This window comes from Mustelus asterias, chromosome 3, assembly GCF_964213995.1.
Source record: "Mustelus asterias chromosome 3, sMusAst1.hap1.1, whole genome shotgun sequence".
NCBI lineage: Eukaryota > Metazoa > Chordata > Chondrichthyes > Carcharhiniformes > Triakidae > Mustelus > Mustelus asterias.
Genome location: NC_135803.1, coordinates 105,814,182 through 105,831,419, shown reverse-complemented (window position 1 = coordinate 105,831,419; position 17,238 = coordinate 105,814,182). Strand labels below are relative to the sequence as shown.

General features: G+C 43.4%; 1 protein-coding gene across 1 annotated transcript in view; it reads left to right on the top strand.

Annotated features, from left to right (window-relative positions):
• The window catches only part of LOC144491857 (protein bassoon-like), a 517,892-nt gene that overhangs the window by 378,896 nt on the left and 121,758 nt on the right, over positions 1 to 17,238 (top strand). Inside the window, exons 10-11 of the mRNA XM_078210147.1 lie at positions 941 to 996; positions 3,967 to 4,073. Of these exons, the coding sequence (XP_078066273.1) occupies positions 941 to 981 (41 nt within the window). The 3' untranslated portion in view covers positions 982 to 996; positions 3,967 to 4,073. The remainder of the gene's footprint in view (positions 1 to 940; positions 997 to 3,966; positions 4,074 to 17,238) is intronic.

The window sequence follows — 17,238 nt, the reverse complement described above, 5'->3', positions numbered from 1 at the left end:
CCAAAGCAGTTTATAGCCAATGATATACTTTTTCAAATATTGTCACTGTTGTAAAGTAGCAAACACAAGAGCCAATTTGCACACAATAAGCTCCCACAAACAGCGATATGATGATGATTAGATAATGTTTTTTGTGGTATTGATTGACTCTCAAAATATGGCCAGCACACCAGGGACCATTCTTCTGCTCTTAGAATCATTGGATGTTTGCGGCACACAAAAGAGCCATTTGGTACATCATGTCTCCTTCAAAATAGTGCCTAAGGCTCTTTTATATCCACGGCAGAGGACAGCAGGGCCCTTAGTTTATTGTCTCAGCTGAAAAACTGTACCTCCACCAATATGTATTCCATCAGTGCTGCACTGGGCTTCCATTAGATTTTGTGTTCAAGTCCTTTAGTGTGACTTGAACCCACAACCTTCTGTCAGAGACACAAGAGCTACCAGCTAAGCCAGCACTGACGTCGTTCAGATGATACATTAAACTTACTTCCTCTCCATTGGGCATACAAGCCACCATGATATTCTTTTGAATAAGAGCAGAAGCCGTGTCCAGGCCAATATATATTCCTCATGCTATATTCTCAACATGAGTGCATAGGTGCCTGATTATAAAAGTATGGATGTGTCTGTGATACTCAGACTAAAAGACATCTTTTGGTTTAAAACACTGTTAATTTTTTTGACTTTTCAAATCATTACCACATTATTTTACTTATTAATCGCTAATCATAAAACTCTTTTCAGCTTAAAGCATACATTGAACCCTCTTTCTCTTTTGATTGAAGTGGCACGGGGGTATTACATGGTCAGAATAGACTGAAGTATCTAATTATTATGTTGGACTTTTTCAGTTTTAATGCCCACTGTTCATCATCTACTGCAGCTTATGGTTGAATGAAGGGAAAACTGAAGTTCTTGTTTTTAAATCTTTGTACAGGCATCGCTTCTTTTGGCCGTAAATTAACATCGTTTTGGTGATCACGCTGCTTTAAGGTATGTGTTATGTATGTGTTGGATGAAGGTGAATAGCACAGAGAAAGATTCATGTTGTTTTACTCCAGAATTCTATTTGTAGCCTTTACAGTGCAATTCATTTTAGCATTGCAGTCTGCCATTTTACAGGGTGAACATTGTAAAAAGAGCAAATCTCAATTTATCTATTTGATTTCAGTCCCTTCATCCTGTTCTTCTACATGCAGTGATTCCTGCTGAGATGGACTTCCATGAGGCATTTCATGCCTCTCTCAATGTGTCCGATCTGTATTAATAGCCTGGTAGCAGAAACTCACAGAGCTGGTCAGATTCACAGATGCCACTGCATGATTTGGGTGAAGATGGGGGAGTATGCGGGTAGAGTCTAAAGAAACCGTCAAAAGACTAGACAGTATTTGGAAATGGGCAGAACTATGTCAAATGATACTAAATACATTCAAATCCAAGATTTTATACATTGGGATAAAAAATGAGATGCACTTTTAATTAATAAAATGAGGGAGGGAAAAGACTGAAAGTGGATTCTAAATTGACCCTGACCAATCAATTCAGGGAAAAAACTAATATAGCAAATCAAATGTTGTGTCGCATTACCAAAATCTGCACCACCCTCTGCACACTGCATTTGGTTCTGGTCAGCACAGTGAAAAGAGAAACATCAAAGTGGAGTCAGGAGGACTGAGGAAAGGGTAGAAAATCATGGACTCTTCAGAATGAAAAGGAGCTGATTTTAAAGAGAGGTTTTCTGATTCTAACTGAAATAGAAAATGTAAATTATTTCAATATATTTCATTATTTCATCACCATTAGGGGAAGTGGACTCAAGATAGATAAAGAGTTCACTAAAAGAATGATTCATAACTGGAATGGTCCTCTAAGTAATTATGTTGCAAAATAGTTAGGTGAGCTGAACGGACTCCCTTACCTGGCTGTTTTATTTCAATCATGCTACGCTGTCAAAGAGCCTCAAGTCTGAACATAGAAACAGAGGATCTTTTAAATTTGTTTGTTAATTATTTTCCTCAGAACACAGTTGCAGATTTGATCTCTTGTCAACCCACCCCCTCAACTATATTTAGTTCCGGTCAGTACAATGAAAATAACCAAAAACATCCATTAAGCACAATCTCCTTAAATTCCAGAGTCTTTTCTGGCTCATGTCCTCAGTAACAATCTGGGTTATATGGGGAAGTGCTGGTCTTGCCAGTAGCATTATCTGGATCTGGGCTCTGTCCTAGACCCCGGAGACAAAACCAGGTGGCGTCTGGAATTTTCTGCTGGGGCTAAAGCTGCCTGATCAAGCGTGAGCAGGTGCTTGATGTTATAAATTGGAATGGCAGTTGGCAAAGTATATAGCTGGAGCCAATCCTTACCCACTTATATGTATTTTTTTTACGGTTGCAGATTACAAGCAAACAACTCCTAAAACAACAAAAATACAGTTAAAACTAATGGCTGGGATCTTCCAGTCTTGCCTGCAGCAATTCCTGATGCAGGCAGGATGGAAAATCTGCAAAGACAGCCAAAAGTCCATTGAATATTTATGGGGGCACAAGTGAATCTCCAGTTAATGCCCACTACCTAACTACAATTAAACATAACTAATGTACAATTAACACCTAAAGTGATATTAGCTGTTCATAGAGACTCCTGCAAATAATAATTAATTTGGAGAATCTCCCACATCCACAGACACATTAGCAGAGTCAGTCACAGAAACTCCTATGGACATGATGTGGGGGGAGAGAAATTGATCCCATAATTCATACCTGGGCCAAAGGCTCACTTATATTGTAGATTTTACTTTAGATATTTTCCTCTAGGCTAGCGTTTCACGTCACTCCCAATAAGTAAGCTCTCCCTTTAACTTGAAGGGTCCTTTTCCTGACCGTAACATTTTTATAATCTTCCTCAACATTGCAAGGTTAAGAATACACACTTGAGAAGACCATGGCTTAGGCTATAAACTGCCAGATAGATTTATTAATCAGTAACCATTAAATGAGCAGAAGCAATCGGCACGTTGTAGATTTACAGCTTCAGCTTCACCTTAGATGATAACATGGTAAAAATGGCATTATTTGCACTAACTTTTGGCAGAGTGTCAGTTCTGATGAGAAAACTGACGTGGAACTCTCCAGCTCCACTGGCCAGTTTTCTTTCCTGATCTTGTCACTTTAACAGTTTTAAAATAATGTGGGTGTGGTTGGCGCCGTCACTCTGGCACGGCGGGGACTCTTACAGTGGGACCTGGCTCAAGGGCGTCCCAATCACTGGGAAAAAAGTAATCTCCTCCTCCCCCCCCCCCCCCCCCCCCCAACCCCACCCCAACACCTGATCACTGCCATCATCGGCCCCCTTCCCCCGATCATCCCGGCACCAAGCCACCCCCCCACCTCCCTTATGGGTGTAATGGGTTTGAGATTACGGGTGTGAACTTAATCACATTGCCAATGAGGGATGGCAAAAATCAGAAATCGTGATCTCGTTGGCGAGATTCACAACTTAAGGGTTTTGCCAAATCTTGAGTCTCTGCCGGCGATCTTGTGGACAGCAAGTACAGGGGCTTAAGATCCCCCCGCAAGGTCTGGAAATCTGAACCCACTTTTGCAAAGTCTAAGGCTGCATCAGTTCTGTTGAAAAATCAACTGAGAGAGGGAAGGCAAAAGATAAATTCTGTCCCATTGTCAGTATTTTGGAACTTGTATTGAAACAAGCTGGGACATTTTCTGTGAAATAATCTGGCTTATAATGTTAAAAGTAACTTAACAAAAAGAAGGCAATATCATTTTATATTATAGAAAATAATGTTTAATTTTTGTCATGGAGATCCTGGAGTCTTTAGTTCCTGTGAAAATGTGGTGTATCAGAACAGTCGTTATTTGATTGCCTTTAAGTACAAGTGGTCTCAGATGGTTGATAAATTTATAATAGTTGTCCAAGTTTTTAATGCCTTTTGGTTGGTTACAGGAATCTTGATGTGGGAGTGGAGAGAGATGTGACATACTGGAAAAACCTATGAAGAATCAGAATACATTCAACAAGAAATATAAGAGCATGGGACTCTGTGTAACTTGGTAAGTAGCTAAAACCATGTAGGCAGCGTTTTCCCTTTTTCTGGTGGCATTACCTGATTCATGAACAAACAATATTTTGCACAGGATCAGCGTGTTAAAGTTTAAAGTTTATTTATTAGTGCCACAAGTAGGCTTACATTAACACTGCAATGAAGTTACTGTGAAAATCCCTTAGTCGCCACACTCTGCCTGTTCGGGTACACTGAGGGAGAATTTAGCATGGCTAATGCACCTAACCAGCATGTCTTTTGGAGGAAACTGGAGCACCTGGAGGAAACCCACGCAGACATGGGAAGAACGTGCAGACTCTGCACAGACAGTGACCCAAGCCGGGAATCGAACCTGGATCCCTGGCACTGTGAGGCAGCAGTGCTAACCACTGTGCCACCGTGTCGCCCTGTTACTAACAGGATTCAGTAAGAGTTTTGACAACACCAGGTTAAAGTCCAACAGGTTTATTTGGTAGCAAATACCATTAGCTTTCAGAGCGCTGCTCCTTCGTCAGATGGAGTGGAAATGTGCTCTCATGCAGGGCACAGAGACACGGAAATCAAGTTACAGAATACTGATTAGAATGCGAATCCATACAACCAGCCAGATCTTAAAGATACAGACAATGTGGGTGGAGGGAGCATTAAGCACAGGTTAAAGAGATGTGTATTGTCTCCAGACAGGACAGCCTGCAAGTCCAGGAGGCAAGCTGTGGGGGTGACTGATAATGTGACATAAATCCAACATCCCGGTTTAGGCCGTCCTCAAGTGTGCGGAACTTGGCTATCAGTTTCTGCACAGCAACTCTGCGCTGTCGTGTGAAGGCCGCCTTGGAGAACGCTTACCTGAAGATCAGTGGCTGAATGCCCGTGACTGCTGAAGTGCTCTCCCACAGGAAGAGAACAGTCTTGCCTGGTGATTGTCGAGCGGTGTTCATTCATCCGTTGTCGTAGCGTCTGCATGGTTTCCCCAATGTACCATGCCCCGGGATATCCGCTGCAGGAAAGGATGTCCCGGGGCATGGTACATTGGGGGAAACCATGCAGACGCTACGACAACGGATGAATGGACACCACTCGACAATCACCAGGCAAGACTGTTCTCTTCCTGTGGGGGAGCACTTCAGCAGTCACGGGCATTCAGCCTCTGATCTTCAGGTAAGCGTTCTCCAAGGCGGCCTTCACACGACAGCGCAGAGTTGCTGAGCAGAAACTGATAGCCAAGTTCCGCACACATGAGGACAGCCTAAACCGGAATGTTGGATTTATGTCACATTATCAGTAACCCCCACAGCTTGCCTCCTGGACTTGTAGGCTGTCCTGTCTGGAGACAATACACATCTCTTTAACCTGTGCTTAATGCTCCCTCCACCCACATTGTCTGTATCTTTAAGATGTGGCTGGTTGTATGGATTCGCATTCTAATCAGTATTCTGTAACTTGATTTCTGTGTCTCTGTGCCCTGTTTGAGAGCACATTTCCACTCCATCTGATGAAGGAGCAGCGCTCCGAAAGCTAATGGTGTTTGCTACCAAATGTACCTGTTGGACTTTAATCTGGTGTTTTTAAAACACTTACTGTGTTCACCCCAGTCCAACGCCGGCATCTCCACATCACTAACAGGATTACCAAGGTTGACTAAATCTGCAGCCATTTAGGGTTAGCGGTTATGATGTGGTTGTGGACTTCTTTGGTTTTTCAAAGCAGGTATTCAAATCATTGACATACAGTGATAAGATATGTCACAAACAAGCTGTGATTTGATCTGAAGTAAGTACATGAGTTTGACTGTTGTGACCATCATCAGTTAATAATGCAGTTATTTAGAACTATATTTTGAAGGAAGTACTGGCAATGTTCTGCGATAATTTATTTTATTGAAATCCTATATTTATCTGTCATGATAGTTAATGAAATGTGCACGTGAAAAAAAGTTTGAAATCTGAACTGACAATTTCTTGCTATTTTTTGTACGATAGTCATTATGACACAAATGAGTGATAATGCATATTTATATTGATGGGTTGTAAACTACAGAGTACAATTATTCTCTTCCAAGTTTGTTAATATTGTTATACCATATAACTGATCAATATTTTTGGAAAAAAGGGAATGTAAACAGTAACTATTCATTTGTACTTGATAGTCCATTAAGTACACTATGCCGAAATATTTTGTCACTTCCATATTAACTGCAATCTCAAATAATTAGTATTTTAAAAATGAATTTGCGTCAGAGTTTTTAAGACCCCCTCAGACTCAGAAGTACAACTTAATTACGTGTTCTCTACGATGAATGCCATGGTCTAGTGACTCTGGTCTTTTGTTTCAGGCCGGTCTAAAGTTACAACATTGCTGTTTATCATGAAGAAGTACTCCACACTGAGTACACTTGCTGCCATCAATGTCACCAGTGTCTGTTAGTAGAAATATCCAACCTGAGGGCTTTCCGTACTATTAAATAAATCTATGTTTATAAAATTGTCAAATAAGTTTCTATATTCATTTTGTATAGAATGGGAATGCACCAAATAAATACCACTTCCCCTGGATTTACCCAGCCTTTTAAGTAGGTCTGGGGAATGTAAATCAAAGGAACTAATAACTAGCATGTATAAGGAATTGAGGTGGCTACACTTTCTAAATATTAATTCATGGGATGTGGACATCACTGACTAGGCCATCATTTATTGCCCAACCCTAATTGTCCTTGTGAAAGTGGTGGTGAGCTGCTTTATTGAACCGCTGCAATCCATGTGGTTTGGGTACACCCACAGTGCCGTTAGGGAGGGAGTCCCAGAACTTTGAATCAGCAACCGTGAAGAAACGACAATATATTTCCAAGTCAGGATGGTGAGTGGCTTGGAGGGGAACTTCCAGCTGGTGGTGTTCCCAGGAGTCTGCTGCCCTTTATCTTTCTAGGTGGTAACAGTTGTGGGTTTGGAAGGTGCTGTTTGAGGAGTCTTGGGTACTTCCTGCAGTGCATCTTGTAAATGGTACACACTGCTTCCACTGTGCATTGGTGGTGAAGGGAGTGAATATTTGTGGATGGAGTGCCAATCAAGTGGCTTTGTCCTGGATGGTGTCAAGCTGCTTGAGCGTTGTTGGAGCTGCACCCATCCAGGCAAATGGAGAGTATTCCATTGTATTCCTGGCTTGTGCCTTATAGATGGTAGACAGGCTTTAATGAGTCAGGATGTGAGTTACTCGCCGCAGGATTACTAGCCTCCGACCTGCTCTTATACCCACAGTATTTACGTGGCTAGCCCAGTTCAGTTTCTGGTGAATGGTAGCCCCCAGGATGTTGGCAGTGTGGGTTTCAGCAATGGTAATGCTATTGAATATCTGGGGCAATGGTTAGATTTTCTCTTGTTGGAGATGGTCATTGCCCAACATTTGTGTGGTGCAAATGTTACTTGCCACATGTCAGTCCCAGCCTGAATATTGTCCAGGGCTTGCTGCATTTGGACATGGACTGGTTCAGTATTTGAGGGGTTGCGGATGGTGCTTGACATTGTGCAATCATCACGAATATCCCCACTTCTGAACTTATGATTGGAGGAAGGTCATTGCTGAAGCAGCTGAAGATGGTTGGGGCTAGGACATTACTCTGAGGAACTCCTGCAGAGATTCCTGGAACTGAGATTGTTGTCCAAAAACCACAACCATCTTCCTTTCTGCTAACTCCAACCAGCAGAGACTTTTCCCACTGATTCCCATTGATTCCAGATTTGCTAGGGCTCCTTGATGCCACACTTGGTCAAAGGCTACCTTGATGCCAAGGGCAGTCACTCTCGCCTTAACTCTGGAGTTTAGCTCCTTTGTCCATGTTTGAACCAATGCTGTAAAGAGGTCAGGAGTTAAGCGACCCTGGCGCAACCCTAAGTGAGCAGGTTATTGCTAAGCGAGTGTCACTTGACATCACCTTAATGTTATTCGAGAGTAGACAGCTGGGGCAGTAATTGGCTGAGTTGGATTTGTCCTGCTTTTTGTTTACAGGTCATACCCAAGAAAATTTCCATGGATAGATGCCAATGTTGTAGCTGTACTGGAACAACTTGTCTCGGGGCATGTTCTGAAGCACAAGTCTTCAGTACTATTGCCAAAATGTTATCAGGGTTCATAGTTTTTGCAGTATCCATGTTTCTTAATTTCATGTGGAGTGGATCAAATTGTCTCAAGACTGGCATCTGTGATCCTGGAGACCTCAGGAGGAGGTCAAGATGGATCGTCCATTCAGCACAAGTGGCTGAACGCTTCAGCCTTATCTTTTCCATTGAGGTACTGGGCAGCCCCATCAGAGAATAGACATATTTGTGGAGCCTCCTCCATCACTGAATTGTTTAGTTGTCCGTCACTTTTCATGATTGGATGTAGCAGGACTGCAGAGCTTAGATCTGATCCGTTAGTTATGGAATTGCTTAGCTCCATCCATTACTTGCTGCTTGTGCTGTTTGACATGCACATAGTCCTGTATTGTAGCTTCAGCAGCTTGACAACTCATTTTTAGGTATGCCTAGTGCTGGTCCTGACATGCCATTCTGCACTCTTCATTGAACCAGCCTTGATCCCCTGGCTTGATGATAAAGGTATAGTGGGGGATATGCTGCACCAAGCAGTTACAGATTGTGGTTGTATACAATTCCACTGCTGCTGACGATGCAATTCACCTCATGGATGCCCAGTTTTGAGTTGCTATATCTGTTCGAAATCTATTGTGTAGTGCCATACAATAAGATGGAAGGTATAAAAAATGTGAAGATGGGACTTAATCTCCACAAAAATTGTTTGTGTTCTCTCCTACAAATGTTGTCATGGAAGTTCCATTTGTGACAAGCAGGTTGTTGAGGATGGGGCCAGGTATGTGTTTCCCTCTTGTTGGTTCCCTCACCACCTGCCACAGACTCAGTCTAGCAGCTATGTCCTTTAGGACTTTGTAAGAGTTTTAACAACACCAGGTTAAAGTCCAACAGTTTTATTTGGTAGCAAATACCATAAGCTTTCGGAACGCTGCTCCTTCGTCAGATGGAGTGGAAATGTGCTCTCAAACAGTGCACAGGGACACAAAATCTTTAGGACTTTACCAGCTCGTCAGTGCTACCAAGCTAATCTTGGTGATAGAAGTTGAAGTCCCCCACCCGAAGTACATTCTGCACCTTTGCCATCCTTGGTGCTTCTTCCATTCGTCTATCTACCAGACTGAACAAAGCCGGTAAAATTGCTCGCTGGATACTTTTGAGTAAGAATGGAATTTGAGGTTGGGATTTCAATGCAGACTGTTTGTTTATAATCAATAGGCTGCCAACCCATCCTGCAAACTTTTATCTTTGAACTTGCGGGCCATTTCCCTTCCCCCTTGGGTCTTCCTGTGTCTGGTGCAATTCCCAGTTAACAGGAGACAAAACATTATGCTCGCAACTTCTGGCTTCTTCATTCAACCCCAACGAGTTACATGTCCCTTTCCTATGCATGTGGAATCAACTGGCCTTCCTGCAATATGTTTGGAATCTCTTTGTGGTGTGATAGATCTGAAATGTTCCTTTAAATATTTAATGAAGCAAGATTGCATTTACACAGTTGTATTAAAATTAGTTTAAATGTAGCACTAGCAAACAAGAGATTCCAGAGTTACTTAAAAAAAAGTATTGATGAACTAACTATATCTTGTTTAGATCTAAACAGGTGCTATGAGTGAAACAATAAATGTAGTAAGAAGTTTAACAACACCAGGTTAAAGTCCAACAGGTTTATTTGGTAGCAAAAGCCACACAAGCTTTCGGAGCTCCAAGCCCCTTCTTCAGGTGAGTGGGAATTCTGTTCACAAATAGGGCATATAAAGACACAAACTCAATTTACATGAATAATGGTTGGAATGCGAATACTTACAACTAATCAAGTCTTTAAGAAACAAAACAACGTGAGTGGAGAGAGCATCAAGACAGGCTAAAAAGATGTGTATTGTCTCCAGACAAGACAGCCAGTGAAACTCTGCAGGTCCAGGCAACTGTGGGGGTTACAAATAGTGTGACATGAACCCAATATCCCGGTTGAGGCCGTCCTCGTGTGTGCGGAACTTGGCTATCAGTTTCTGCTCAGCGACTCTGCACCGTCGTGTGTCGCGAAGGCCGCCTTGGAGAACGCTTACCTGAATATCAGAGGCCGAATGCCCATGACCGCTGAAGTGCTCCCCAACAGGAAGAGAACAGTCTTGCCTGGTGATGGTCGAGCGGTGTTCATTCATCTGTTGTCGCAGCGTCTGCATAGTTTCCCCAATGTACCATGCCTCGGGACATCCTTTCCTGCAGCGTATCAGGTAGACAACGTTGGCCGAGTTGCAAGAATATGTACCGTGTACCTGGTGGATGGTGTTCTCACGTGAGATGATGGCATCTGTGTCGATGATCCGGCACGTCTTGCAGAGGTTGCTGTGGCAGGGTTGTGTGGTGTCGTGGTCACTGTTCTCCTGAAGGCTGGGTAGTTTGCTGCGGACAATGGTCTGTTTGAGGTTGTGCGGTTGTTTGAAGGCAAGAAGTGGGGGTGTGGGGATGGCCTTGGCGAGATGTTCGTCTTCATCAATGACATGTTGAAGGCTCCAGAGGAGATGCCGTAGCTTCTCCGCTCCGGGAAAGTACTGGACGACAAAGGGTACTCTGTCCACTGTGTCCTGTGTTTGTCTTCTGAGGAGGTCGGTGCGGTTTTTCGCTGTGGCGCGGTGGAACTGTTGATCAATGAGTCGAGCGCTATATCCTGTTCTTATGAGGGCATCTTTCAGCATCTGGAGGTGTCTGTTGCGATCCTCCTCATCCGAGCAGATCCTGTGTATACGGAGGGCTTGTCCGTAGGGGATGGCTTCTTTAACGTGTTTAGGGTGGAAGCTGGAGAAGTGGAACATCGTGAGGTTATCCGTGGGCTTGCGGTACAGTGAGGTGCTGAGGTGACTGTCCTTAATGGAGATGCGTGTGTCCAAGAATGCAACCGATTCCGGAGAGTAGTCTATGGTGAGTCTGATGGTGGGATGGAACTTGTTGATGTCATCATAGAGTTGTTTCAGTGATTGTTCACCATGAGTCCAAAGGAAGAAAATGTCATCGATGTATCTAGTGTATAGCATCGGTTGAAGGTCCCGTGCGGTGAAGAAGTCTTGTTCGAACCTGTGCATGAAGATGTTGGCATATTGAGGTGCGAATTTGGTCCCCATGGATGTTCCGTGTGTCTGGATGAAGAACTGGTTGCTGAAGGTGAAGATATTGTGGTCCAGGATGAAGCGGATGAGATGTAAAATTGCATCTGGAAACTGGCAGTTGTTGGCACTGAGCACTGAGGCCGTTGCAGCAATGCCATCATCATGGGGGATGCTGGTGTAGAGTGCAGAGACATCCATTGTGACGAGGAGCGCTCCTGGTTCAACTGCTCCATGTGTGCCGAGTTTCTGTAGGAAGTCCGCCGTGTCGCGACAAAAGCTGGGGGTTCTTTGTACAATGGGTTTCAGGATACCCTCGACATAGCCGGAGAGGTTCTCACACAGGGTCCCATTGCCCGAAACGATGGGACGGCCGGGTGTGTTTGCCTTGTGTATCTTCGGGAGGCAGTAGAGATCTCCAACGCGGGGAGTGCATGGGATGAGAGCACGGAGGGTGCTCTGAAGGTCCGGATCAAAGGTCTTGATCAGAGTGTTGAGTTGACGGGTGTGTTCTTTGGTCGGATCTGCAGGTAACAGTCTGTAGTGTTCCTCGTTGTTTAGTTGTCGGTACACTTCTTTGCAGTAATACGTTTTGTTCAATATGACGATGGCCCCTCCTTTGTCTGCTGGTTTGATGACAATGTTGCGGTTGGTCTTGAGAGCGTGGATGGCGTTGCGTTGTGCTTGGGTGATGTTCGGGGCTGTCTTGTGAGTGCGGCTGATGAATTTGGTGTTGACGCACCTCCTGACGGCTTGGGCATACATGTCAAGTCGAGGGCAGCGGCCTTCCGGAGGAGTCCAATTCGACTCTTTCCTCTTCGGATGCACTGCAGATCTCTCTGTCGGCTGTTCCGGTTCATTGGCTGTCTCATTGTGTTCGCTGTTGGCCTCTTGGGGTTTGTAGAAGAACTCCCTCAGCCTCATTCGCCTGATGAATTCCTCTGTGTCTGCTGCGAGACTGATGGGGTCTATTTTGATGGTGGGGCAAAAATTAAGCCCTCGGGTGAGAACTTCGATTTCATCTGGTTGAAGTGTGTAGTCGGACAAGTTGACAATGGACTTCCCTGCAGTGGTACTGTTTTCTACTGTGGTATGGGGGGAGGCTTGGTTGCTGCTGGTGGTGATGCCGAGTTTCACAAGTTTCCTGTTCTTAGTGTGCATGTAGATGGCGTAGTTCCTTTGTCTCGTCTGTTTGGCAGAGGTTCGCAGCTGGTCTGCATCCTGAGCGCAAGTTGAGAATATGGACCCTATCTTGGTTTCCAGGCTGCGGCGTTTGCTGTAGAGTTGGTGTATGAGGTGGTTGAGGAGGGTGAGAGAGGTGCGACGGCAAAGTCTCTCAGCATAGCCTGTGTTATATGTTGACCTGAGTGGGTTCGTGATCCGTAGTCCTTTCGGTATCTTGTCTGCTTTCTTGCATCTTTGTAGAAACTTGATGTCTGTGTCGATATGCGCGATCTTCTTGGAGATCCTCTCCACTTGGAGCCGGCAGTTTGCGGTGTCGATAGTAGTCATGATGTGGAGATGCCGGCGTTGGACTGGGGTAAACACAGTAAGAAGTTTAACAACACCAGGTTAAATGCCAGACCAACAGAGAAAATGCTGGAAAATCTCAGCAGGTCTGGCAGCATCTGTACAGAGAGAAAAGAGCTGACATTTCGAGTCCAGATGACCCTTTGTCAAAGCGCTTTTACAAAGGGTCATCTGGACTCAATGTCAGCTCTCCGTACAGATGCCGCCAGACCTGCTGAGATTTTCCAGCATTTTCTCTTTTGGTTTCAGATTCCAGCATCTGCAGTAATTTGCTTTTAATGAATGTCAGACCATTGTGCTGTCTAGAAAAGAGTAATCAAGGCTGATATTGAAGGAGTACAACCCTCCAAGATCTCGACATATGTCCAAATCTAACCTCTTGTGCAAGCCCAATATTCATTGTTTTATTATTAACATTGGTGCATTCAGCTGCCTATGTCCTACTCTCTCGAATTCCCTCCCCACTCCTCACTGCCTCGCTCTCTCATTCTCCTCCTTTGAGAAGATCCTTATAACTTAGCTCTTTGACAAAGCTTTTATCACTTGTCCTAATAGGTCCTTATTTAGCTAAGTGTCAAAATGTGTTTAATATGAAATAAAAACAGAAAATCCTGGTAATACTCAACAGGTCAGGCAACATCTATAGAGGTGTGAAGCACCTTGGGATGTGCAATATAAATGCAAATTGTTGCACTCTAACAAGATGCATCCTTTCAGATGAGACACTAAACCCAAACCTTGTCTACCTGTACAGTGGGTGTAGAAGACCTCAAGCATATTTTGAAGACCAAGGGATTATCTTCACTTCCTAATCTACAATCCTCCCTCAACTATCACCGCCAAAAACATAGGTGGTCATTTATTCATTTGCTGTTTCTCAGTCCTTGGTTTATCCAAATTGTCTGCTGCATTTGCCGACACTTCAAATGTGTTTGATTTACAATAAAGCACTTTGGCATGGCCTGATGAACAGTTGGACTGCTAGATAAATGCAGCTTCTTTTTTCTTCTGCAAAGGTTCACTTAATATTTGTTCCAAAGTAGCTGGGGGAATTTGCTTCCTGCAACTTTAATTTATCCTGCAGCATGACACTTGAGCAAGAATCCAGCAGGATTAAGGGTGTTTGGTTTGAATATTAAACATCTGAATGGAAGTTTAACCTTAATAGAAGAAAATTAACACACTAATCTGCTCTGAAAAGTGCTGGAGATTCTAACTACATATGAAAACATGACTGAGTTAACACTACAGGATTTCCATTTTCAAAAGTATTACTTGTCAAAATAGCCTTTACTTTTCAAGCCAAACTCTGTTTTAAAGGTGTGTGGCAAAACATCTTGCAGGAAACCTTTACATGTTTCTATTTAGGGAAGGATGTGAGGACACAATGACAATGTTGCACTACAAGCTGTGGCTGACACTGCAAATCAAAATAATTATATGTTTTTTTTATTGCCTCCTCTGCTTCTTTTGACAGCTCAATCCTGTTAAAGTTGGATGGCAGAAAATAAACTTTAGGACCCTGCTATCTTCTGGTTCCACTCTGACTTTCAATACAGCCATGTTGTTAATGACTTCTCATCCTCTGCTTGTGCAGTCATTTTTGGTGCACCCCGCAAGTCTGTTCTTGGCCTTCTGTGTCACTACCTAGAAGCATCAGGATTATCTTTCCACCTTCATAATAATGGCACCAAGCTCTTTTATGCTGTTGCCTCCATTAATTAAGTGAGATTGCCTTATTCATGGGTTACCCATTTGATATCCAAATGTGGATGAGCCACAACTTCTGTAACTGAATGTCACCAAAACTGAAGGAAGTACAACAAAGACTTGCATTTGTGTAGCACCTTCCAGGTAATATTGCTCTTTCCTATACATGTATAATCAACTGACCTTCTTCCGATAGTTCGGTATGGTATAGATCTGGAACATTCCTTTAATAAAGCAAGACTGCCTTTACACCGTTAAATGCTGTAGTTTACTGTAGTTTAAATGCAGCACCAGCAAACAAGAGATTCCAGCAATACAAAAAAAGTCTCAGTGAACTATCTGTTTATAGTTCCGATTTAAACAGATCCTTTCAGTGAAACAGTGAGTGTCAAGATAGCTCTGCTCTCTTTAAAATCATAATCAAGGCTGACACTCCACTGCGATATTGAAGGAGCACAACCCTCCAAGGACTCTGTGTTTCCAATTTTAATCTCTTGTGCAACTCTGACTTTCATTGCTCCATCATTGACGTTTGTGCCTTCAGCTGCCTATGCCCTAATCTGTAGAATCCCCATTTTACCTGTCTCTGCCTCTCTACTTATCTCTCTCCTCCTCTAAGATGCTCCTTAAAACTTAGCTCTTTGATTAAGCTTTTGTCACATTTGATTTGATTTATTATTGTCACATGTATTAGTATGCAGTGAAGAGTATTGTTTCTTGCATGCCATATAGACAAAGCATACCATACATAGAGAAGGAAAGGAGTGAGCGCAGAATATAATATTACAGTCATAGCTAAGGTGTAGAGAAAGATCAACTTAATACAAGGGAGGTCCATTCAAAAGTTTGATGGCAGCAGGGAAAAAGCTGTTCTTGAGTCAGTTGATACGAGTCCTCAGACTTTTGTATCTTTTTCCCGACGGAAGAAGGTGGAAGAGAGTATGTCTGGGGTGCGTGGGGTCCTTAATTATGCTGGCTGCTGAGGCAGTGGGAAGTGTATACAGAGTCAGTGGATGGGAGGCTAGTCTACATGATGGACAGGGCTTTGTTCATTGACCCTTTGTAGTTTTTTGCAGTTTTGGACAGAGCAGGAGCCATACCAAGCTTTGATACAACCAGAAAGAATGCTTTTGTTGGTGAAAGACGTAGCAGACATGCCAAATTTCCTTAGCCTCCTGAGAAAGTAGAGGCATTGGTGGGTTTTCTGAACTATAGCTTCGGCATGGAGGGACCAGGACAGGTTGTTGGTGATCTGGATATCTAGAAACGTGAAGGGCTCGACCATTTTCACTTCGTCCTCATTGATGTAGACAGGTGCATGTCCTCCACTACCCTTCCTGAAGTCGATGACTATCTCCTTCATTTTGTTGACATTGAGGGAGAGATTATTGTCATTGCACCAGTTCATCAGATTCTCTACCTCTTTCCTGTACTCCGTCCCATCATTGTTTGAGATCCGACCCACTATGGTGGTGTCATCAGCAAACTTGAAAATTGAGTTGGAGGGGAATTTGGCCACGTGGTCATAGGTGTACAAGGAGTTTAGTAGGAGGCTGAGAACACAGCCTTATGGGGCACTGGTGTTGAGGATGATCTGGAGGGGGTGTTGTTGCCTATCTTTATTGATTGCAATCTGTGGGTTAGGAAGTCTAGGATCCAGTCACAGAGGGAAGAGCTGAGCCCCAGGCCATGGAGTTTGGAGATGAGTTTTGTAGGAATAATGGTGTTGAAGGCTGAGCTGTAGTCAATAAATAGGAGTCTAACATAGGTGTCTTTGTTGTCTAGGTTCCACGTATCCTAAGAGGTCCTTTTTTAACTCAGGGTTATTATAAAATGAAACTTGAAAATGCAAATAATACTCAGCAGGTCAGGCAGCATCTGTGGAGAAAAAAATAGAGTTTATGGTTCAGGTGGAGGACCTTTTACCAGTATTTATCTTTACCAGATGGACCACAGTGCTTTACAGCTGATGAAGTATGTTTTAAAGTGTGGTTACTGGGCTACTATTGCACTGTAGAAAATGCTGCAGCCAGTTTGCTTACAGCGAGCTCTCACAACAGCAATGTGACCAGGATTAGATCATCTGTATTTGTGTAGTTGAATAAATATTGATGGGGAACAGGGGATGACTCCCCTGCTCTTCTTCAAATTATTGTGAAGGGAGCGCTGAGTGTGCAGACGGGCTTCAGTTTAACATCTCATTCCAAAAACAGCACCGCCAATGGTGAGGCAGTCCCTCAGGACTGCAATGGAATATCAGCCTAGATTGTTGCATTCAAGTCCTGAAGCAGATTTTGAACCCATAACTTTCTGACTCTGAATGTCATGCTACCAACTGAGTCACAGATGACACAAAAACATTGGTAACCCCCCCACCGCCCACTTAGCCCAAACCATCAACCTTTCACTTAACTACATGCACTATCCAATTGCACTACAGTGACTTATAGACATTCTTATTGTTTCCTGTCAGTATATCCAACGTCTGGCTTTAAATTCATTAACCTGTGTGGCTGCCATCTAAGATCATTCAGGAAGTGTGAAATCTTGACATCTTCTGGTCTTGAGTTCACTTTCCTATCTCTCTCATCTTCTCTGTTACCAAAATCATTTTTCCCAACTCCATAGCATATATTACCCCTGGCCCATTTGATGATTGTTCGCCATTTCAAGGCTTAACTTCTCCAACATCCTTCTCCATTTCATTCTTCCACAAGCTTCAGCCTGTGTCTTACTCCACAATAATTTCTGCTGT